This window comes from Festucalex cinctus, chromosome 13 (assembly GCF_051991245.1).
Source record: "Festucalex cinctus isolate MCC-2025b chromosome 13, RoL_Fcin_1.0, whole genome shotgun sequence".
NCBI lineage: Eukaryota > Metazoa > Chordata > Actinopteri > Syngnathiformes > Syngnathidae > Festucalex > Festucalex cinctus.
This window is the reverse complement of record NC_135423.1, coordinates 9,657,908-9,679,594: the sequence shown is the minus strand read 5'-3', so window position 1 is coordinate 9,679,594 and position 21,687 is coordinate 9,657,908. Positions and strand designations below refer to the sequence as shown.

Sequence of the window (21,687 nt, the reverse complement as noted above, 5' to 3'; positions counted from 1 at the left end):
TTTATTTTCTTTCCCCCAATGGGAAGCGCAACGTCTTGGGCCGCTCTGGTTTCATGAATGAGCTGGAAAAAAAATGGGGGAAAAAAAAAAAAAAACACCCACTAACTATGGCCAGCAGAGGGTAGCATTGTATCTCTTTTCAATGGGCTCCGTGGCTCTAACGACATGACAATATGGCGGATCTTTTCAAGGATGTGAATGATCAAAAAAACGTTTGTCACAAATCTAATTCACAGAGTGTCACTAAACAACGTTCAGTTGGGTTGTCACATAGTAGAAAAGGTTTAGAAATGATTCGTTTTGGTTTCCTTGTTTTATAACCCCCCCCCCCCCCCCCCCCCAAAAAAAGAAGCAAATTGAACAATTTTATTTTCATAATTATTGTCGAGGCAGACCGCAGAGGGCAGACTTAGAACAAGGAACAAGCTATGAAAGGTTTTCTTTTCACTGACAAAAGCTTCACTTCTCTTTTTCCTATCAAAGTCAGACAACGTGAAAGTTCAGCACGAGCGAGCGGTCGCACGTTTCTGGTAAGTGCAACGACAAAATGACTCCCATCTTCATCTTTCGGACGAGCGAGTAGAAGTATAGGCTTTTTCATAACTTTGCAAGTTGCCAAAAATGAACTGTCAGACGTCTGATGTTGTCTTGAACTGGCGTGCTGCACTCGTATCTCAAGGCGCCCGTCTGTGCCTTCTCCTACTTGTATGTGGAGTCGAAGGGAGTGAAAATGCTGCGCTGGCTGCTGGCCTGCGTGGCCGCTTCGGCTCTGCTGTGCGACGCCGCCAACACCGCGGACGGCCGCGACGCCGACGACACGTTTTGCACGTGGACGTGTGTCGTCTTCACGCTGCAGTGGCCCGCGGGCTTCTGCCAGGTGACCTTTATCAATCTATGTGCTACTTTCCTTGACCACATAGTTTGATGATTCTTCTTGTGTGACGGTATAGCGAAGGAGGGCAGACGTTGACATGTGCTGCCAAAAAAAAGAGGAAAAGAAGCAGGAAGTCATGACAGGGAGGTGCTGAAGGAAGGAAATGAAAGACAGGAAGCGAAGGAAGGAAGGCAAAAATAAAGCGAGTGACGATTGTGAGAAGGAGGGATGCTATTAACTCATTCACTCCCAACCATTTTCACTGAAGTGTTTTCCTGGATTTTGACTGATTTTGCAAGGCCCGCGAAATATTATGTTCTATTGCTATAAAAATATGGAACCTACCAAAAGAGAGATTAGAGTCTCTTCTTTTATCAGGAAAAAAAGTATATTCCTATCTGTTTCTGCTGTGCAGCAATTAGCAATAGAACATAGCTAAGTTTCATCATTATTCATAATTCTGCTTAGAACTGTGGGGAAATCAGCTTGTTTTAACATGGCCTGGTTGATCTCTTATACTCTGCTGCCACTCAACCATTTTCTGCAGTAGATAGACTGCATCGAAGCCTTCTCTATACTCTATAAAAAAAACAACAACAAAAACATATAAATACGTCTTTGGGACACTTAAAACATTTAAAATATGACGTATTTATACGTTTTTGGGAGCTAATGAGTTAACGAAGGAAGTTTTGCTTTTTTCCCCCCAACCTTCCATTCATGTTTATTTTCTTCCTTCTTGTCGTTGTTCAGTCTTTAGACAACGAGTCTCTCTGTATGATTCCCGAGCATGTCAACACGTGGATGATCCACGGTCTGTGGTAAGCGACAACAAGCTCACTCAATTCCAATCACAAGCAGAACCACACTAAATAACACCACATATTAACATCACGTCACTCATAACCTTTTTTTTTAATGCAAGATATTTTCCTGAAGATGCTAATTCTAATTCCATGTTTGGATGGACTCCATGAAAACTGTTTTTTTTTTTTTTTTTTTTACAAAATGTATCAAAACGGTGTTGTCGCAAAACACCAGAGAGTTCTGTTAGCGCGATGCTAACCATGCATAATTTGTGCTTCAGGCCAATGAAGGTGCAGGAATGCTGCAAGTGCTGGCCCATGTTTTTCTCCGACGTCCAGGTGAGTCGCAGGGCGAAATGTTTGAGGGCAAGACTGGAGATGATTGGCGCGTGATGTGCTGACTTCCTCAGGAGCTGCAGGACGCGCTGGAAGATTCGTGGCCGTCTTTGTTGAAAAGTCGATCCAGCTTCCATTTCTGGTGAGAGGCCGGCTGACTGACAACAGGAAGTAGTAACAAACATCACTTTTCTTGGAGGCATAGCCTACTGTAGCATCGGTTGAAATAATGAAAACTTTACTGGTGGCTTGAAGATTACTTTTATTTCCCTTTTTTTTTTTTTAAACAAACCTCTTAATAGCGTTACTAAATAAATCTCAAGGTGTTTTCAATACTTTAAAATGATTAACACATTCACAGGGCAGCCCAGCAAAAATGCAGCATTTTACATCTTTTCCCGTCAATGGCAGTGAATGAGTTAAAAGCTAGAAAATAAACAAACTTTGCTAGTCTGTCACTCATACATGTTCACTTTACCGCAACGTTGCTTTTCGACGTGTCTCGCATGCTGAAACAGCCAAGCTTCAAGTTCCCAAAGTTCTTATTGACATTTGCACACGGTTGTGGCATGTACGCTCAAATCACGAGCTGCACAACACCAAAGACAAACAGCTTCAGAAAAAACGTATTACGTGTGTGTGTGTGTGCGTGTGCCAGGAGAGACGAGTGGGAGAAACACGGCACATGCGCGGCCTGTGCCGAAGGCCTCAACTCCCCGCTCAGATATTTCCAGACGTGCCTCAAACTCAGACAACGCTTCGACCTGCACAAGTGAACTCACGCGCGCACACATGCGTCATGTGTGACAACAACATGTCTTACCAAACTTTGTGTGTGCGGGTGCGTGTGTCCCAGAGCCCTGGAGGACGCCGGGATCAGGCCATCCTGTGATCGACCTTACAAGGTAACAACTTGATGACGTCATTGTTAGAGCATCAGTTGTTGTCATGACTACAAATGTCACCTCAACTCGAGGCATTTATTTACACACTAAAGGCCGGACATGAAGTTCAAATCAAACATGATGAAACACATTAGAAACAGTGCAGTCTCAATCTGCTTGCAAAGTATTAAAAAAAAAAAAAAAAAAAGGTTGAAAATGAGCCACAAATGAGACATATGCCAAAGTGCAGGTTGGAAAACAACCTAAATAAAGTTGATGTCTGATTTTTTATTTCTCCCCCCAATCGCAAATGTATTTGCATTTTAATCCAACTGCAAACTGTGATGCAGTTTTTCACCTGTATCACAAAAAAAAAGTTGTTGCAGTCACTTCAGCTGGAAGAAATTGCTTCCTGTTGTTTTGTCAAACTTAGCACGTTAAAATGTGAAACATTTTTCTCCCACTGGTTTGGCAGCAATACATTTCCAGTTTCCATGGAATCGCAGTAAATTGCAAGCTTAAAAAAAAAAAGAACGATTTTCAGATGTTCAGGAATAAAAGCAAGTGAGGTGCGGCCAAGTGCCTTAAAAAAGGAAAAGACGCGCAAACCTGTGTGTGTGTGCGTAGCTGTCTGAGGTGCAGGATGTGCTGGTTCCTCTCGTTGGTGACAAGTGTGAGATTCAGTGCGTCAAAGACGACAAGGTCAGTTCCTCTTTTTTTTTTTCTCTCTCTTGTCATTCTGGTAACATTTTTTTTTTTTTTTTTTTTTACCAATTTCATACGACTTGTACACAGTTCACATGTGCACACTTTTTGAACTCCACAAAGGGCAGTGTCCTTGCCCTTTGCCCTTCCTTTATTTTGAAATGAATCCTTTATTTTGAAAGGAATCCACTGATAAATCGGGCATGGGAATTTTATTCGGAATCGGCCTGAAAAAAAAAAAAAGAACAAAAATCCACATTAGTCGGCCCAAACGTACAACTCTGCAGACTATTCGTTTCTGAGCATGTCACAATGTATCCATTTTTATGTATCAACACTATTCTGCTTCTAGTTTATCCTCAACTGTAGATGTATTTTTACAACGTAATTTTGTTGGTTATTCTTGCTGCAGTTCACATTCCAATCTGTATACATAACATACATACATACCAGACCAGTCCAAATTTTGTAAACACCCTCTAATTCAGTCTTTTTTTCATTATTTCAAAACTTCCTTAAGTCATTGAGATTATGAAGAAATATTAATAGTAAGAAAACAAACGTTTATCAAAGCAGAACGCATTTTAGATTGCACATTGCTATTTCTCAGTCAGCTTCCTGGCTTTCAGTTGACAGCTTTGCATGAGCAAAAGTTTATGACTTGAATTTCTTGATCATTAGAATTTCAATGTGCTTCCAAACTTTTCACTGGTACGGCATAGCTGCTACTTTTTCCCATGGCTTTGTAATAGTAACGATATTGTATATGATATACCTTTAAAAAAAAATATGTGAAAAAAGTTTTTTTTTTTTTGTCAGTTTCAGAAATTTTTACTTTTTTTTTTTTTTTTTTTTTTTTAAGATTTATTCTCACTCTTATTTCTTGTCATTTGGATGATTATTGCTTCCAGTTTTTAAGTCAAATATCAAGCTTGCGAAAAAGATGTGCCGCGATTATCCCTGATAACAGCCACGTGTTTTCCATCCACTCAATTTTCTGTCAATATGCTCGCAACAAACTTCTTTGGCTTTTTTTGTGGAGGTGGTGGTCAAGTCTTCCACACATGACCTGGACCCAGACACCATTTAAAAAGCATCAGGTTTTGAAAAATTGAGCAGTTTCACAATTTTTTTGAGAGCGGCTGAAATATTTAAATGTTCACTCATGTTGCAATGAATGATATTTTGAGAATGTTACTTTCTGAAAGAAGAACTTTTGGTCTCATTTCGGAAGATGTACCTCGACAGCAGTTTTTCTGTCAAAAATAGTGAAAAGTTGACCTATCTTTCAGGAGCGCGAGGTTTGGTTTCAGGTGAAGATCAGCCTGTCTCGTAACTTGACCGTCGGCTGCGATCGCCACGGCGACAACGTCTGGGTTCCGAGCACCTCCAAAGGTCACCCCTGCCCGGCCCAGGGGACCTTCTACTTCTTGCCCATCGACCACCGGCGCCCGCTGCAGCCCTGCGGGTGACGTCGTCGTCACTGAAACACGACCACAAGCTGCTAATTGAAAATTCAGACCTCCTAAATCTGCGTGATTCGCTTGGCCAGAAATAACCCTTCCCAATGCAAGCTTATTAAAACAAATAAACAACCAAAAAAAGGATTTGGAAACAATCTGATGTGGCCTGTTTCATACTTTATTGGCGTCATCTGTGTGTGGATGGGCACAAAGCAACTAAAATCTGAAAGTGCTGGTAAGAATTCAGCCAATCAACTAACAAAGGACAAAAAAAATGAGAAAACAAAAAACAAGCAATTGTAGTAAAAGTGTGATGTGACACCCCCAAACCCGAATTTGTGTGATTTTTTTTATTTCTGGGGTGGGTTGGCCTTCAGTGGCCCAGACACCCCAAGAACCTCAAGTTGAGGATCATCAGCTGGTTGTCGAGGACTTTGCGCACGATGCCGTCGTCCCCGTCGATGCTTAGCAGGGTGCCCGTGGCCTCGCGGTGCTCTCCCAGAATCACCTTCACCTGCAAGCCAAAGGCAGCAAAACAACTCACACGTGCTTCTCGGTCAAAGTACAAGTCGAAAGCAAGATTTCTTCTAAATTACAGTGAAACTTTGCGCCCCATCCATCCATGCATTCACTTGAATGAGAGCTGCAGTCGAGTCAGTCGACCTTCCGCGGTCACATGACCCAACCGCCACGGAGAGCAGCTAGTGCTAAGTGGAATTTTACTCTGGACTCTTTGACGTAAAACAGATAAACCAGATAAAGAAATTCACTGATAATTATCGGCAATTATGAACCAATTCGACATCATACAGATAAACCAGATAATAAAAACTCCCCTGATAATAATTGACATGCCACACTGGTCCATCTGTTGTTATTGTTGTGGCTCAAATTGTGTCCAACTCCTCAACCCCTCCCCTCTCCTATGGTACGGTCGCATATTTGTGACATCATAATGCATGCGACCTCTTGTTGACACAAGTTGCATCATGTCGCCAGTGTGGGCTTTCTTTACTTTGCAGTTCTTTTTTGTTTTTGTTTTTTTGCATTTTAAAAACATGATTGTTTTGTTTTAGCAAACTCAAAATGAGTAATTGGTTGTCTTTGAAGCGGAGATATCAATAAAATTCAGCTTCATGGTGCTTTTACACAAAAGTTTCAATGTATTTGTACACGTTAGGTTAGACTTATAATACGACTTAAAAGTATATTTGTATTTATGTTAATTTTGCAAAAACTTATCGGCATTTCTAAATTATTGGTTTATCAGTATCGGTTGAAAATAACATTATAGTACATCCTGAATATTAAATATCTATAAAATAGTAGTGTGGGTGACCAACTTGATATTAACTGACACGCATCAGCGCTTTTGAGATTGGAAGCGGGATTGAAACTGCAAATGACAGATTTAATGGCAGTTTGCCAAAAAAAAAAAAAAAAAAAAAAAAAAAAAAAAGTTATCGTTGTGGAAGAACAAGAAGGTTCCTAATTTGAATCTTGTCATTATGGATGTGCTTGGTGTCAAAAGTTTGAGAAGGACTGGTCTCGTACGTTTATGAACACATTGCTATGGCTGGAAACGTTTGCAAAGCATGCGTCAAGAGAAGTTGCTGGTGAAATTTAGGCCAATTGGACACGATGGAAGCAGACAAAGTAAGTATTTGTACTTGGTCACTTGCTGCTGTGGGATGGATGATGAGCCTTTGCTGCTTTTTGAGAGAACTTACCTTGTCGTTCTTGGTGGGCGTGACGGGCTCCAGGTGGTCGCCGCTGACACTCACAACCTTGTCCGACTCCTGCATGAACACGGAGCACATGCCGCCCTGCAAAAAAAAAAAAAAAAGCGCGCAGGGCGAGTCCGTCACAAGTCCCGATGGGGATGCCTTTCATCCGCCTTTTCTTTTGCACTGATAGCAATCTGGCATCTGCCAACTTTCCACAAGTTTCTCTCAAAAGAAACATGACGCTTTTCTTCAGGCCATTTGCTTGAGTCAATGTGCATGTCGCCAACGTTTTCAGCTGCTTCCAAAGATGCTGACAAGCAAAAATGCATCTTGAGGTTTGAGCACAGTCAAGCTTTGATTCTTCTTACAATGGTCAGTTAGAAGCGAAAAATACAATAATTCATTGTGAAATGTAGGGCTGGGCCATTTGGCAATAAATAAATAAATAAATAAATAAATAAATAAATAAAAAAAGAAAAAAGGATTTTTAATATTTTTTCCTCTTTTAATAGGGGAAAAAGAAATTATTTGAAATAAGTTGATGTATGCCTTGTGATTGGCTGGCGATCAGTTCAAGGGTGACCCGCCTACCGCCCATTGTCGGCTGGGAGAGGCTCCAACATGAGCAAAAAATGGATGGAAGTTTGTTTTTTCCCCTCTTCTATGATCTGTTTTAATAATTAAAAAAAAAAATAAAAATAAAAAAAAAATCACCAGTGGTCGTATAATCTTTTACAGTTATAAATGTTCCCTTTTCCCCTTCAAAAAATTGAAAACAAGTGCTACCTGTTGGGGGAAAAAAACATTGCTTTTGAAAATAAGCACAAACAAAAACATTTCGAAGAAGCAATAATATCAAGTACGTAATCAAATCAATTCAGTCTTTTCTCTAGCTTATAAATAACAGGGAATGAATTGTCAATTCTACAGTTTAGGGGCTGGACCATACTCTGTTATTCACTTTTTTTTTCTTTAGCTTAGGCCATGCTCAATATAAAAATAGGACTTTGGGGCCATCTGGTGGCAGCTTGATACCAAGCAATTACATTAAACCAAGGGCATGGTCTCCATTTAGTAGGGGTGTTAAAAAAAAAAATCGATTCGGTGATATATTGCGATATTGCAGTGTGCAATTCTATCGACTCAATATGCAGCCAAATTGATAGTTAGGATAAGCATGGAAAAATTTATTAATGGAACATTAAGCCTTATAGCTGGCTCACAGCTATAAGCCTCAATTTTCATACAATTCTTACCGCCTACATATACAAGTTTACTAATTAGTATTGTCTAAATTTGAGTAAAAAAAAAAAAAGAATCCCAATAATCGACTTATCGAGTCGTATTGGAATTAATCGATATCGAATCGTGATACGGATCAAATTGCCAGGTATTAGGCAATTCACACCCCTACCATTTAGTTAGGCCAAAACCTGGCCGAGCATGAAACAGTACTTGGCGGCCATCTTTTGGGTTTGTCATCAATTTGCAGCAGGGCAGAGCCTTCACTTTATTCGCATCGTCGTCACGGCAACTGACGGAAGAAGTGCCCGTTTTCCTCACCGTGACGCTGCGGATGACTCCCGTCTGTCCCATCAGGTCCATGAAGGAGTCCTTCACCCGCACCAGGATGTCGGTGGTCACCCAGTCGCTGCCGCCCTGCTCGATGTTGGAGCCCGGCGTGTGGGGGTTGTAGCCACCAGGAGAGGGTGCTCCGGGCGTCATGGGGCTGTAGCCCACCGGACTTGGACTCGGGCTGGCCTGCGGGGTCACACGCTCGCAACGTCACTTTGACGACGGTGTGAGAGAGAGTCACGCGTGCGCAAGTCGGTAGAAAGAAGTCGCTCAAGTCTTAACTCTTTGACTGCCAAAAACGTTTAATAACGATTAGTAAAATCATGATGTATGCTGCCATAAACGTGAAATTACGTCAACTACGTTTTTTGTTTTTTTTTGTCAATGGACGGAGCAACGTCTAAATGCAGCGCTGCCCGGTCAATGGGTTGTGGAATCAAAAACACCACCTAACTATGGCCAGCAGATGGCAGTGTTGTGTCTCTTTTCAATGGGCTGCTGGTGTATGGAATTACAATGAAATGTAATCAACAAAATGGCACTGTGCAGGGGTTTGGATTTTTTTTTTCCATTACGTGTGGCAGTAAAAGAGTTAACTGGGTGGGATTGTCCCCCCCCCCTCCCCAACATCATGCCGTGAGTCCTAAAATTGGCCACTTAAGTCTGAGCAAGTCATGTGACATGTTGATTCAGGGCAAAGAGGTTACCTGATAGGCCATGGGTGACGGGGTGGGGTGGTAGCTGGCTGGAGAGTGCGTGTTCTGGTAGCCTACAGGCGAGGGCGCCACCTGGTGGTAGCTCTGAGGACTAGGACTGGGCTGGTAGGAGCCTTGCGGCGAGGGGGCCGTGTAGGGAGAATACTGCTCAGTGTTGTACCTGCACGGATACAAGGTGGCATCCGGAATGCTTGACACCAGCAATAGACAAAAATGTAGACAAAAAAACAAAAACAAAACCATTTTCCTATTTAAGGATGCCTTAAAAAAAAAAAAAAAAAAAAACACCATCGCATGGTGATTTTCCAACAATTTGGTAGTGTACTAATGTGTATGTGTGTCCATGTGAGGATGGCACCTGGCACATGTTTCAAATTGAAAGACAAAAACAAAAAGTGATGACTATGATAGTGGTGATGACACCTAATTAGCGAGTGTCCAATCGTGCACGCAGATACTCACATAGCAGGCGTGCCCGGCGTCTGAGGGTTGTACTGATTGTTGACCTGCGGAGACGGGACTTCTGGGTAACCCGGCGTCTGGGGGTTGGGCGTACCCCCGTAGCCCTGAGGCGAGGGCGAGGGCTCGTCGTCAAAGCCGAAGTCGTACTCCTCCTCGTTCCTGGGGATCGCCATTCACGTACGTTCACATCAGCCTCGTGCATAGCAAAAGCGCTCAATTTGCACTGCTTGACATCTTGTCATGATGCGGCTTCACTTCAAACTCAAATGGATTAAATTTTTGGCCCTTGTGCTCATTCGGAAATTCAATCAAAGCAACATTGCGTGCGTGTACTTCACCTGGACGGCGTGTTGGGGTTGTTGGGGTCCCAGGCTCCGCTCTGTCCAGGCGTCCTGCTGCCATCGTGCAGTGGCGTCTGCGAGCCACTGTGAGGCGTGCGGCTTCCTGTTCCACAGGAAACACACAAACGACTGAATGAAGTCAACTTCATTTGTATAGCACTTTATCACACAGCATGTGCTTTCAGTTGAAAGGGGGAAAAAAAACAAAAAAAAACAAAGACAATTTTGCAATTTAAAAACAAAAACAAAGAAAATAACATGCAAAAAATTAACTGCTCAAGTAATATAGAGTATATTAAAGCCTTAAATAATACAGCATACCATAAATTTGTTAAATTTTAAATAATTATTGATCATAATTGTGCAAGGCCAGTGCTGGTTTTGACAGGGACACTACAATATGATGGTGATTAATTGTGAGTTGACACTGAAGTGAACAAGGTCAAAATATTAGAAGCTAAAATAAAGTTGCTACTTCACAGAAATAAAATACAATTTTATGAGATCCAACCTCTATATTCCAAAACGATAACGTTATGAATTTGTAGTCGATACCTGCTTTTGTTAATAAAAGCACAAGTGTCCTTCTCTTCTTTGCTTATACTTGTGCTTTGTTGTTTTATTTTGATGTTTGCGTATTGTGTTGTATGTTCCTGTTAGGGCTTCTTGTCCAGGTTAGGTTTGTAATTGAGAATTAGTTCTCAAACATTTTACCTGGTTAAATAAATAAAATAAATTACCCCAATGGGGAGGGAAAAAAGAACATTTTTTAAATAGTATTAGTAATATATAAATTTTCAATAAAAAAAATAAAAATACAATAATTACTCTGTAAAAATGCAAAGACTGTTTAAATAAAAAAATAACAATACAATAATTACTCTGTAAAAATACAAAGACTGTTTAAATAAAATAAAATAAAAAAACTGCCCTGAAATTTAAAAAAAAAAAAAAAAAAAAAAAAGATTAAAATTACAATCTCTTGTACAAATTAAAAATAAATGTACCAAAGTAAAAGTGTAAAATCATCTTGAACATTAAACGCAAACAAACTGAAAGCGCAACACTTCTTTTGAGCACCACTAGAGGGAGCCCACATATAACAGCTATTTCATTCAACCGCTAACGACGTAATTCCCTTTCGCCCAATGACTTCATGACATTTTCAACATTGGCATCAGCCCGTGGCAGCAGCATGTTGCAATAAATGTGGCTCCTGTTTATTAGCCTTTTGATCGGTTCAAATAATCAACGATGGCCTCACCGTCGTGCAGCGGCGTCTGCGAGCCGCACATGGGCGTCCGGGAGCCCGAGCCATACATGGGCGTGCGCCCGTGGGTGGAGGTCATGCCGCTGTGTTTCTGCGCACCCCTGGAGGAGAGAAGAGCAGCGTGCCCGTGTTAAGAAAGCTGTCCTGGCTCACAAACAAAGGAGAGTTTAAAAAACCAAAAAAAAACAAAAAAAACAAACAAACAAACAAGATGGCAACTTGCATGGTGGTCAAGCGTTGTCTGTCGACAGAGATGGTCTGACAGGTGGAGTGAAGCTCCACTCGGGCTGTGGACTCTGTGGCGTCCTTCACAACACCAATGTAACCTAGAGGGTGGAAACTGAATAGCTTGAAAGAGACTCACATGAAGCTTAAAAATGAAATTCAATGAGTGGAGAAGGTGCATTCTCGACCAGCTTTTGGATTGAGTTTTTCCCAATCAGATGCGTTTTAAATAAATAAATAAATAAATAAATAAAAAAAAAAAAAAAAAAAAAAAAAAGTCTGCTACAATGGACTTTGTTTAAATGAAAGCATACCGGTTCAAGGGATGAGCAACCGGGCAAAATTGTGGACCCAACTGTGGATACAAATGACTTGTAATAACACCATTCACCACTAGATGGCTTACACCAGGTCTTATACTAAACGAGTAGGCCCAATAAATTTTTTATAGTTTTGGAATATGTAGGACAAACATATTACCTCAATCATATTAAAATTTGGTGCGAGTTGATTTTTGTGACAAAATGCACAAATGTTGGTTTGCTGTTTAGCAGTTTAGTGCCACCCTTGAATACTCATTTTTATGCATGTTTTTTTTTCATCATAGTATAGCTCGTTAGCTAGTTGTTGCATTGAGAAATGCATTATGAAAAATGAAATATGTTAAGAGCATGTATTTTGCACATATGTACTTGGTCCTGCTTGCCCATCCCTGATATAGTTTGTTCGAAAATTTAAAAGTTTCAATAAACAATGTTTGATTCCTATTTGTTTCTTGTTTTTGTTTTTTTTCCTTTTTGTTTGATTTTGTTTTTCTACAGTAAACTTCAGTTGGGCGTAAGAAACAAGCTGCTTATTTGCACAACTGTGTGAAATGAAAACAAGCGTTACAGAATACCTGCCTACTACTTGTATACACAATTACTAAAACACTTGGGCTTTCTTTCAAAGTGTATTTGAATCAGGTTAATATCGCAAATCGTATGCTTGGTGAAAACTGACTATGAGTTACCTTTGTATGGACCCTGCGAGATGCGAACCGTCTGACCAATCAGCTCGTTGTCTCGTCGCCCTCTGCCCCTCCCCATGCCGCCTCCGCCGCCTCCTCGCTGCTGAGCACCTGCAGGCGACACTGGCATCAAACGAGGCAGCGGAGCGTTTGGCGAGGGGCGCAAGGTGCCACTTACCGCCGCCTCCGTGATGCATGGGGCTGCTGATGCGAGGGCTCATGGGAGCAAAGCCGCCCACCGTGAAGTTGGTCACGTCTCTGGGCTGAAACAACACAAATATCACAAAACAATTAAATGTCTTTCTTTTCACCCCTCAATCATTCTCAATCAAAGTAATATTTAAAGTGGACTTTACCTTGGATCCGCCAGCCAGCACCAGGTGTCGAGTCTTGCAGACAAACATTCCCCCGTTCTCCACCAGCTTCTTACAGTGCAGGAAGGCGAATCCTCGGAAAAGGTGGCGGATCTCGCCTTCGCGGCCCTGCGGCGGCGGGAACTTGAATATGGCAAGAAAGGAGCAAAGCGAGCGAGTCCCTCGCATCCTTACCGAGTGCGGCCCGTCGATGACCTTCACGATGTCTTTGACGTGGATGTTGTTCTGCTCCGAGTCCAAGGCCACAGCAAAGCGGTTGTCCTTTTTCCTGTTGACCGCCTGGTGGCGCACCGTCAGCACTTTGCCGTGCATGTTCAACACCTGTCAGAAGGAGGACCACAACCCAAGTCACCAGTGAGCTATGGGCGATTTGGAACATCTATGCTAACTTCTATGAGCTCATCTTAGACATTTGGAAAATGGAGTGCTTTTTATCGACACCATATGGTGCCCAAAGCGCTTTACAAAGTCTCGCATTCATCCATTCACACACTAGTGGTTGTCTGCTGCCATGCAAGATGCTGCCAGGTCCATTGGGAGCAAATCCGGGTTCAGTGTCTTGCTCAAGGACACTTGTGGTCACAAGGGCTGATGATAGAACCCGCAAGGACACGGTTGGGAGACGACCACTCTATCACTGAGCCTTGCCGCCCCACATGTCTGATTATATGCTAGCAAGAAGCGAATTATTTGATTAATTGACAATTCATTTACCATCGAATTAACCTCCATCTATTTCCATTCACCGTTCCACTTGTTTGTCCAAATCTGCTGAATTTCAGCCTCTCAAAAATAAATATTCTCACATTGCTGTTGTCTATGATAGCAGACTTATTTTCTGTGTTTTTCCAATATATGATTTTCCTTTGAAAAACAGTTATTACCATTGTTGATGATTTTCTGTTGGATGTTAAAGACCAAACCAGTCACTTAATCAGAATCAATTTGTGCAGTCAATTTGAAATAATGTCCTGCTGTTTTTTTGTTTTTTTTAATTCGTTAATTGAAAAAAATAATGCACAGATTTAACCATATATACAAAAAGAAAAAAAAACGTTTAGTTGCAGTGCAGCCTTAGTTCAACCATTTTGGTGTTGAATGATTTTGGTTTATGTTCACTTTGACATTAAACTGGGAGTGTGCAAGCGAGTCTTTTTTTTTTTTTTTTCCCTCCTCAAAGTGATTCTATATTTAAAGCCAAATAGAGAATAGACACTGAGGTATATTTCCAAAAAGTGTGTTTTAATAAGTTCAAGCGTGTTTTAAAGTGTAACACAATCAACATCACGTTGGTGGAATAAGAATTAAGGCAAAGGATTTCCCTCCACCAGAAGGGGGGTGACGGACATTTTATCCAGCACCTGAATTGGACATCAAAGCGCCCTCGGGAGCGCCGTCATGTGACGTCGCAATGCGAACCCGAGGCAACTTTGACATCAATTTCAGTGCTGGGGCTGTGCTGGATAAAATACTGAATTCATCTGCTTCATTTTTATTCCACCGGTGCAAAATTAACTGGAACGTGTTTAGACTAGTAGTGGCATCCAAAACATAGAACTGCAAAAATTTGAGAAGGATCTGGTGTAGTCCAATTGAGGAGGCGCAGTTACCTGGAAGGTTTCCCTCTCCAGCCGCACGATCACGCCCACCGTCTGCGGGTCCAGCTGGACTAGCTCCCCCCACTCGTGCTGCCCCCCCGCATCCACACCAGATGCCGTTTCTGAGCAGAGCTGCAGATCTCTGGGCAACACCTTCAGCTGCAGGATGAGGGGGGGAAAAAGAAGGGAGATGATCAACAAGCAGCTTGTCAAAAAATCCTGAGAGCGGTGATGGGACAAGCTTACCTCATGCATGGTGAGGTCTGAGAAGAGGATGACAAAGTTCTCCTCCACGCGTACGATGAGGCCCGTGTCACCTTCGTATCGACCGGCGATCACTTTCACGTGGTCGCCCATCCGGAAATATTTCTTTAACTCTTGAGCTGGGAATTCCAGGGGGTCCTACGCACAAGGATGACTCAATGGGTGGGGGGTTCTCGCATTTTTTAAGGAACCCTTACGGGGAAAAAAATTATCCAAGAACGCAAAATAAAGGTGGAATTAAAAAGCTGACTATTTTTGAGAAAAAAAAAAAAAAAAAGTCATGTTACAAAATTCATATTCTTCTGCAAAAAAAAAAAAAAGAGTTGAAACATTGAGTCATATTTTTTGTTAAAGAAAAAAAAATGTAATCCCTACAAAAACCAAAATTAGAGTTGTCTCAGTCCAAACAACAAACGCAGTATTTATTATTATTATTATTATTATTTTTTTTTTTTTTTTTTATGATATGGCACTGTAGCAAATAGTTGAGTGGAGCGACCCCGAAACTTTGGGCAGATGTTTGAGAAGCACCGCTCTTAAAAGAAACGTGTGTGAGTACCTTGAGGTCTTCATGTTTGGGCATGATGGTGATCTTGTTGCCGTCCACACTGAGGATTTTTCCTTGCAGGTTGATCAACTCCCCCTCACACACCTCCACGTTGTCACCCGCCTGCAGGTTGTGTTCACGCTCTTTGCCTGCACGCACACACCAACGCAGCCGCGTGTCGCCAAGTTGCACATTGCGCAGATCTTAGGGCACAAACAAGCCTGTCACAAACCTGACTCGGTGACCACCTCCATGTCGATTCCTTCCGGCTGGTCTTCAAACTTCTCCAGCTCGGACAGCGTGGGCTTCACGCCGTCTGTGATCTATCAGCGAGGACGCATATGAGCAGCAAATGGATCATTTCACATGATGCCGGATATAATACAACAGTGGTACAGAAATGACTGCCTTTAGGGCAGATCCATTTTGTCACAGATTTTTAATTGATCAGTTAGATAAAAATAATGTAAACAAAACGTGCCACCAATTCTCACAAGATGATGGTTTATCGCTTATCCTCATAAAATATGAGTTACTTGCAGCCTTGGAAGTTGGGTCAAATAAATCAATCAATCATTTAAATGGTGCGTAGGATTTCTTGCTCACCACAGCCGACATGGCGAAGCTCTTGAACAGGAATCCTTTGCGGCTGTAGCGATTGGCCTCGAAGATCATGAAGTCGCCATCATGACTGACCTCCCCTCCAAGCGACCTGTCAATCAAATGTGCACACGTCACTCGAACGTACTGGGATGGATGTGCCACTTGTTTGAGGTGCCCGCTGTGTGGACCTGATTTTTTCTGCATCAAAGAGCCTCTGAGCAGGCCTCTTGAACTTCTTCCTCTTGGCATACCAGTCTTTCTGTCGACACACAACAAAGCAGACGATACATTAAACGTGTGAGCGCTTGCGTGTGATTGCCTACGCGTGCGTGCCCTACCAAGCTCATCTTGGCTTTGATGCGGTCCAGTTCAATGCGAGGGATCATTTTGAGCGAGATGGTGTTCTGGCTGGGCTCGACGTAGTCCACCTGGAGAAGAAGCAAGACAACTTCAGTGGAACCCAAACTGCAAACAACTGGATGGGAAATTAAGTTGCTGTCATGCAACCTAAAATAAATAAATAAATAAATAAATAAATAAATAAATAAATAAATAAATAAATAAAAAAAATAAAAAAAAATAAATAAAAATAAAAAAATAAATAAATAAAAAGATGCATACAAGCGTAACGTGTGCAGTAGTGCACTAAAGCCGCGGCTGGAACAACCAACTATCATCTCCCACTTCCGCCAAGCACCAGCCAGCTAAGTTTGGATCAACTTTTCAAACCGTTTTCAGTGTTTTTAATAATAATATTGTACTGTACTGGGAATTTTTAGGCCATGAAGAAAAGAACAAACCAATTGCGTATTGTACTGGCTGATTTTAGACAACGGAAAATAGGCCACTATTGAAGACCGTGCGGTTCTAACGCACGAGCCCTCCCCCTAATTAGTCCCTTAAAAAGATGTTCCACTGTCAAATGTTTATTTTTAAACAAACGAGAAGAAGATTTCTAGTCACAATTGAGCTGTTTTCAAAACATGCAAGACTTAAAATGAAAAACAGCTATTTTAGCTGGAACCTTTTTGAAAAACTTGTGGATTTATGATCCTGATAAATCCTGCACAGCAGTATGAAGGATAGTGAGACGCTGATGCTATCTTATATTAATGGTGGCACAGGACAAAGTTGCATGCATCATACATCTGCGTTTTAATTTCTTTTACACAACTTTCACACTTAGTTAATATTTGTGTACTTGCTCTGGCATTGGTGGGGGAATCAATCAATCAATCAATCGCTCAATCAATCGCTCAATCAATCCGCAGTGTTCCCAGACGGCCATTTCGCCTGATGGAAAGAGTCGTAAGCGATCGACACCGCCACCAAGATCCATTCTCAAAAGTAAACATCGATACTTTTGATACTTTAGTCGTTTGACGTACTTGACTGTATTTGTGGTATCATACCAGAAAGGAAAGTGGTGGTATCAATAAGCAGGTGCGCATCACAAACAAATGTATATCGGTAGACACGTAGATGTGTCAAGATTCATTTACACCTAAAGGAAATGTAAATATTTTGCTTGATAGCGTGGATAATCATTTGACTTTACACGGCGTCAAAGCAACGTCACCTGTGCGATGTCGTCTTTGTACAGGCCTCGTTTGAGCCTGACCCAGGATTTGGGTTTCAGGTTGGTGACCTCTTTGACCACCTTGAGGACGTCCGTCATCTCCTTGATGGGAACCATCTGCTGGTTCCAAAAGCCGATACGAAGGTTTCCGATGCCCTCGATGGCGGCTTTCACGTGCGTCTGCTTGTAGGACTCCACATAGATGTAACCCTTCACGTGGTCCGGGGCCACCACAGACTTGATCTGGAGCGGCTACAGGGGGTCCACAATCAAGCGCAGCAGGTTAAAACTGGGTTTTGGTTTCATACAGTAAAATTCCAGTCGGGAATGAGAGCGAATGATTCCTGCGTTGGGAATTATTCAGCATTCCCAAATCCATTATGTGGATGGTGAGCCATTCCCAACCGAGCTATGGACTCTCAGACAAGCTTCTTACCGTGTCCGTGAACTGATAGGCGATGAACTTCCTCATCAGTGCGATGGCCGTTGACCTCTCCTCCCCAATCTGAGAAGACAGAACAGCATGAGCAATGCGCAAGTTTGCATGCGTGCCCGCATATCTCACCTTGCACTTGACGGTCCACAGATTAGGATCCCTGATATTGACAAACACAGTTAAAACAAATAAAAAGAGAGAGTCTGAGCGAGTGTTTACATACTTGACGCCAGGAAGCAGTTGCTGCTGGGTGATGTCATCTGACAGCTCCTCTGACCCTCCCGAGTAGCTGCACACCACAGAAAAATAAAATGCTGCAATATTGATTTTTGGAACAACTTTTGAAGGACACTTCATCTGAAGACAAGAAAGTAAATCCGACCACAAGGAGTCAGAGAACAAGATGGCCCTGGAACGGCCAAATTTTGTTTCCAATCATTTCTGAAGGAGCGCGGTCATGGAACACGTTCACTTCATAAGTAAAGCCCAATATGTCAAAAATGCACCACAAAATACTCACTGCTCCCCTCCGGAGGACTTGGCGTACTTCCTCATGTAGTATTCACCCAGCGCCTCCTCTCGAGAGTCTCTGCGCATGACAAACACGCACGCACACTTTATTTGACCATCAAAAGCTCTTTATCTGCTTTGTTTTGGTCATTTTATAGTTTGAGGTGTCACAAAAGCAAAGAAAAAAAAAAGTTAGCATGTTTCTTTTCACAAAAAGCTTTTCAGTCAGAAACTGGTGTGTTTGGTAACACCAACACATGTTCCAAAGGCTGACTACTAAAGCTAGAGGCTGACTTCACTTTTAAAGCGGCAAAACTATGAAGAGAAATAATAAAATTAATCCGAGTTGACTAGACCTTAGCAGTGGATGACGACGAAATCTGAAGCCATTGGAGCCCTATTGTAAACACAGACAAATATTGAAATGAACTTTGCCGCACCTCCAAAGGTTCTGCAGCCTCCTGGAACCCGAGTGGTCTTCATCCAGGACCACGTGGTCGATGTTAGACACTGAAAGCAGGCCGTTGTCATCAGACTGACGTCTACACAATAACATCAAAGTCTTACATGAGATCCGAGACTTACCTTCTGCCTCCTCTGTGCAGGACCACGGCGGCAGAGAAGGAGGAGGCAAGATGAAGTGTTACAAAAGTGCAACAAGGAGACAGGAGGCATAATGGAGGAATGAGGGAAATACCATAAAAATCAACACAATCGGGATTTTTACCCCAAATAATTTGAGTTGTCGTCAAAACGAGACTAAAAACAAACAAACAAAAAAAACATGACGATAATCAAGATTGGACGAAAAAACAAAAAACGATACTGATTATTCATTTTGCCACGTCGCCGAGCCTGAAGGTACCGATGTATTTTTAGAGCCGATTTGCATTCATGCGTACAACATCCTCACCTTTTTCAAGGATGCCCTCAGCTCCTTCCTCCCATTGGTCTTCTTCATCCTCGTACTCATCATCCACGTCTGCAAAAAGAAAGAAGAGTTGAAAGGTCACAGAAAGGAGACAATTAAAAGAGAAAAATTACAAAAATAAAAATCAAATGCGAGATTTCGTACCGGCTTCGTCCAGGATGAAGCCTCCGTGACGCGGCTTCTTCCGTGGACGGTCGTCATCGTCTTCCTCTTCCTCTTCTTCATCGTACTCGTCATCCAGATCCTCGCCCTCCTCCTCGGCCACCTTGTCGCTGCCTACGGGGCTTCCCGGCTCCTCCTGGATGCCAACACGCAATCTCGTATGACATGCTCGGCAAACTAGCCTTTAATTAGGGTCAGGGACTTTGAAAATGATCTAATTGTGAATCTTTTGTCCTCAAATGTTGCATTGAGATTTAATATGCAGTTATTTTTCAAGGTACTCGTCCCAATTATTTTTGAATAAACACAAGAAAAAAATTAATCTGTATTAGAGCTGAACAATTTTAGGAACAATTGAACTGCAATTTTTCAGACAAATATTGTGATTTCGATTTCATTAGCGATTTTCTTCAAAATTATTATGCCATTTTTTTAAATGTTACGCAATTTAATGGGATATATGCCACGGAAGAGGCAGGACGTGATTTTGCTCATCAGTTTATTTCCGGTCCAGGTTGCGAACGCGCAACCTAGGGGCACAAAGTCGGAAGCACAAGTATTTTTGACGCAGCCCACACGTCGCAAACCGAACCGGAAACAAACTGTTGTGCAAAAAACAGTCCCGCCTCTTCCGTGGCATATACCCCATAGATTCAATGTCTTAAGACCTTTTAAATTCAAAATTCCTTCACTGAATTGCTGAGAGCAAGGCAACATATTTGCGTTTTAGCGACTAGTAAAATTAAAATTAGTGGATAAATTAGATTTTTTGTGTGTGTGTGTGTGTGTGTTATTCATCTTTTTTTGTAGAACGATCATCCATTTTCATTTACTTGAAAAGTTTGTGGCACTGATAACTGTGACAGATGTGCTCACTTTAATTTTGAATAACAGCACATTAATAACTGCGCTTATCGTTTTTGCCAATGGCCATGATTGTGCAGCCTGATAAGTAAAATTTAAGCTCAAACGTGCATCGAAATGACAGCGAGTCTGGCGTGCAATAGTGTCTTCATCGTCGTTGTTGTTGTTTTTGTCAATATTAGCATTAGCATTAGCGTTAGCACGAGCTTACCTCGTTCTCCTCCGCCTCTTCGGCTTCTCCATCGCTGCTGCGCTCGCTCGGGTTGTCGGAGAAGTCGCTGTCGTCGCTGTCAGACATCTTTGACTGCAGAATCGCAAATGAAGACGAACCTCAGGACAACTTTGCTTCGTCGTTTAAATTAAGTGCAACCAGCTGTGCTAAAGCTAAGCTAACAGCCGCCAGGCGAGGCCGAGCAGCAGGTCCAAGATGTCTACTTTGACACCTACGAAGCCTTTCCGAGAGCTTCGAGACGGCGACGCGCTCTTGACCTCCACGAGTGGTACGGACCCTCTGCAGTCGATCGATTGGCGGTGAGAAAAAGCAGGCGAAAATGAAAATGTCGCCTTGTTTCGCAGTCCTTTCCCGCAGCCGCTGGGATCGATCGCGAGATTTCCGGTGATCTGGCCGATCTCGCGAGAGTTAGGGTGGCTGCGAACGCGGAAGGAAGGATGACGTCACTGCAGCGCAAAGTCTGGTTGAGTTCGCCGCTTGCTTGTTTTTTTGCGGGCAATTGTGGGGGTTTTGTCGTGGCGAGGGAGATGAACAGCGTGGGCGAGGCTTGTACGGAGCTCAAGCGGGAGTACGACCAATGTTTCAACCGGTGGTTTGCCGACAAGTTCCTGAAAGGAGAACGAGGCGCCGAGCCGTGCGCGGACAGCTTCCGGCTGTACCAGCGCTGTGTGCAGAAGGCCATCAAGGACAAGGACATCCCTGTGGACGGCCTGGACTTCATGGGCCCCAACAAAGACAAGCCCGACGGCTGACAAAGACGAGAAACAACCAGACGAGCGCCCCCCGTCCCATCGATAACGAGCGCAAACGTGCCAAACTGGCTGCTGCTTCTTCCGAGTCAGCATGCGCACTAAAGATCGCAGTCGACGGACTTGAACAGATGGCGCACTTGCGCTTGTTTTTCTGTCCGCGCAACTACAGGCGGGACAGAGAGAAAACCTCAATCCAGGACTAGGTGAACATTTGGGGTTTTTATGTTTTCACATGCAGATGCCCGGGGCCCCTCCAGCTCGTCACGTGCTTCGACTTTAAGTTTATTCATTTAATCTGCATCAATATTGCAAATTCTCTTCAGTGTTACAATAAGTTTTTGTCAGCAATTTATTTTTGAAGTAAATGGAACAATATTTGAACAAACTGTTTTCCTTGACTTGTGATTTAAAAACGTGAACGTGTGCTGGTCTGCAAGTTGTC

The 21,687-nt window shown here is 42.6% G+C and overlaps 3 protein-coding genes across 3 annotated transcripts; 2 read left to right on the top strand and 1 right to left on the bottom strand.

Moving 5' to 3' along the window:
* Window positions 1-428: 428 nt before the first annotated feature.
* rnaset2l (ribonuclease T2, like) lies at window positions 429-5,223 on the top strand. The gene is made up of 9 exons (XM_077541734.1): window positions 429-530; window positions 680-877; window positions 1,628-1,695; window positions 1,962-2,019; window positions 2,091-2,158; window positions 2,675-2,788; window positions 2,873-2,921; window positions 3,528-3,602; window positions 4,898-5,223. Exons 1-9 carry the CDS (start codon window positions 429-431, stop codon window positions 5,075-5,077), a joined length of 912 nt encoding a protein of 303 aa, XP_077397860.1. The 3' UTR covers window positions 5,078-5,223.
* A 2-nt stretch (window positions 5,224-5,225) lies between these two features.
* Window positions 5,226-21,213, bottom strand: supt5h (SPT5 homolog, DSIF elongation factor subunit). Its single transcript, XM_077540864.1, has 29 exons — window positions 20,473-21,213; window positions 19,380-19,533; window positions 19,218-19,286; window positions 18,890-18,901; window positions 18,745-18,814; window positions 18,315-18,383; window positions 18,018-18,083; window positions 17,924-17,954; window positions 17,795-17,863; window positions 17,359-17,610; window positions 16,118-16,207; window positions 15,968-16,038; window positions 15,783-15,888; window positions 15,409-15,499; window positions 15,189-15,325; window positions 14,612-14,767; window positions 14,378-14,524; window positions 12,942-13,088; window positions 12,750-12,875; window positions 12,572-12,656; window positions 12,397-12,504; window positions 11,383-11,485; window positions 11,154-11,260; window positions 9,887-9,992; window positions 9,549-9,707; window positions 9,078-9,246; window positions 8,359-8,556; window positions 6,799-6,894; window positions 5,226-5,582 (listed from the first exon to the last, which is right to left on the bottom strand). The coding sequence occupies exons 1-29, from the start codon at window positions 20,557-20,559 to the stop codon at window positions 5,442-5,444; spliced, it is 3,222 nt and encodes a 1,073-aa protein (XP_077396990.1). The 5' UTR covers window positions 20,560-21,213; the 3' UTR covers window positions 5,226-5,441.
* On the top strand, window positions 20,850-21,630 carry triap1 (TP53 regulated inhibitor of apoptosis 1). The gene has a single exon (XM_077540868.1). It carries the CDS (start codon window positions 20,931-20,933, stop codon window positions 21,243-21,245), a length of 315 nt encoding a protein of 104 aa, XP_077396994.1. The 5' UTR covers window positions 20,850-20,930; the 3' UTR covers window positions 21,246-21,630.
* Window positions 21,631-21,687: the final 57 nt, after the last annotated feature.

What these genes read in the sequence shown, in the direction of transcription:
- rnaset2l (XM_077541734.1), top strand. Translation starts at nt 429, where the DNA reads ATGAAAGGTTTTCTTTTCACTGACAAAAGCTTCACTTCTCTTTTTCCT. An exon ending in GGCCCGCGGGCTTCTGCCAG is followed by an intron (nt 878 to 1,627) that starts GTGACCTTTATC and finishes GTCGTTGTTCAG; the next exon opens with TCTTTAGACAACGAGTCTCT. An exon ending in CGATCCAGCTTCCATTTCTG is followed by an intron (nt 2,159 to 2,674) that starts GTGAGAGGCCGG and finishes TGCGTGTGCCAG; the next exon opens with GAGAGACGAGTGGGAGAAAC.
- supt5h (XM_077540864.1), bottom strand. Translation starts at nt 20,559, where the DNA reads ATGTCTGACAGCGACGACAGCGACTTCTCCGACAACCCGAGCGAGCGC. An exon ending in AAGAGGCGGAGGAGAACGAG is followed by an intron (nt 19,534 to 20,472) that starts GTAAGCTCGTGC and finishes GTTGGCATCCAG; the next exon opens with GAGGAGCCGGGAAGCCCCGT. An exon ending in GCAGACGCCGCTGCACGACG is followed by an intron (nt 9,993 to 11,153) that starts GTGAGGCCATCG and finishes CCTGTGGAACAG; the next exon opens with GAAGCCGCACGCCTCACAGT.
- triap1 (XM_077540868.1), top strand. Translation starts at nt 20,931, where the DNA reads ATGACGTCACTGCAGCGCAAAGTCTGGTTGAGTTCGCCGCTTGCTTGT.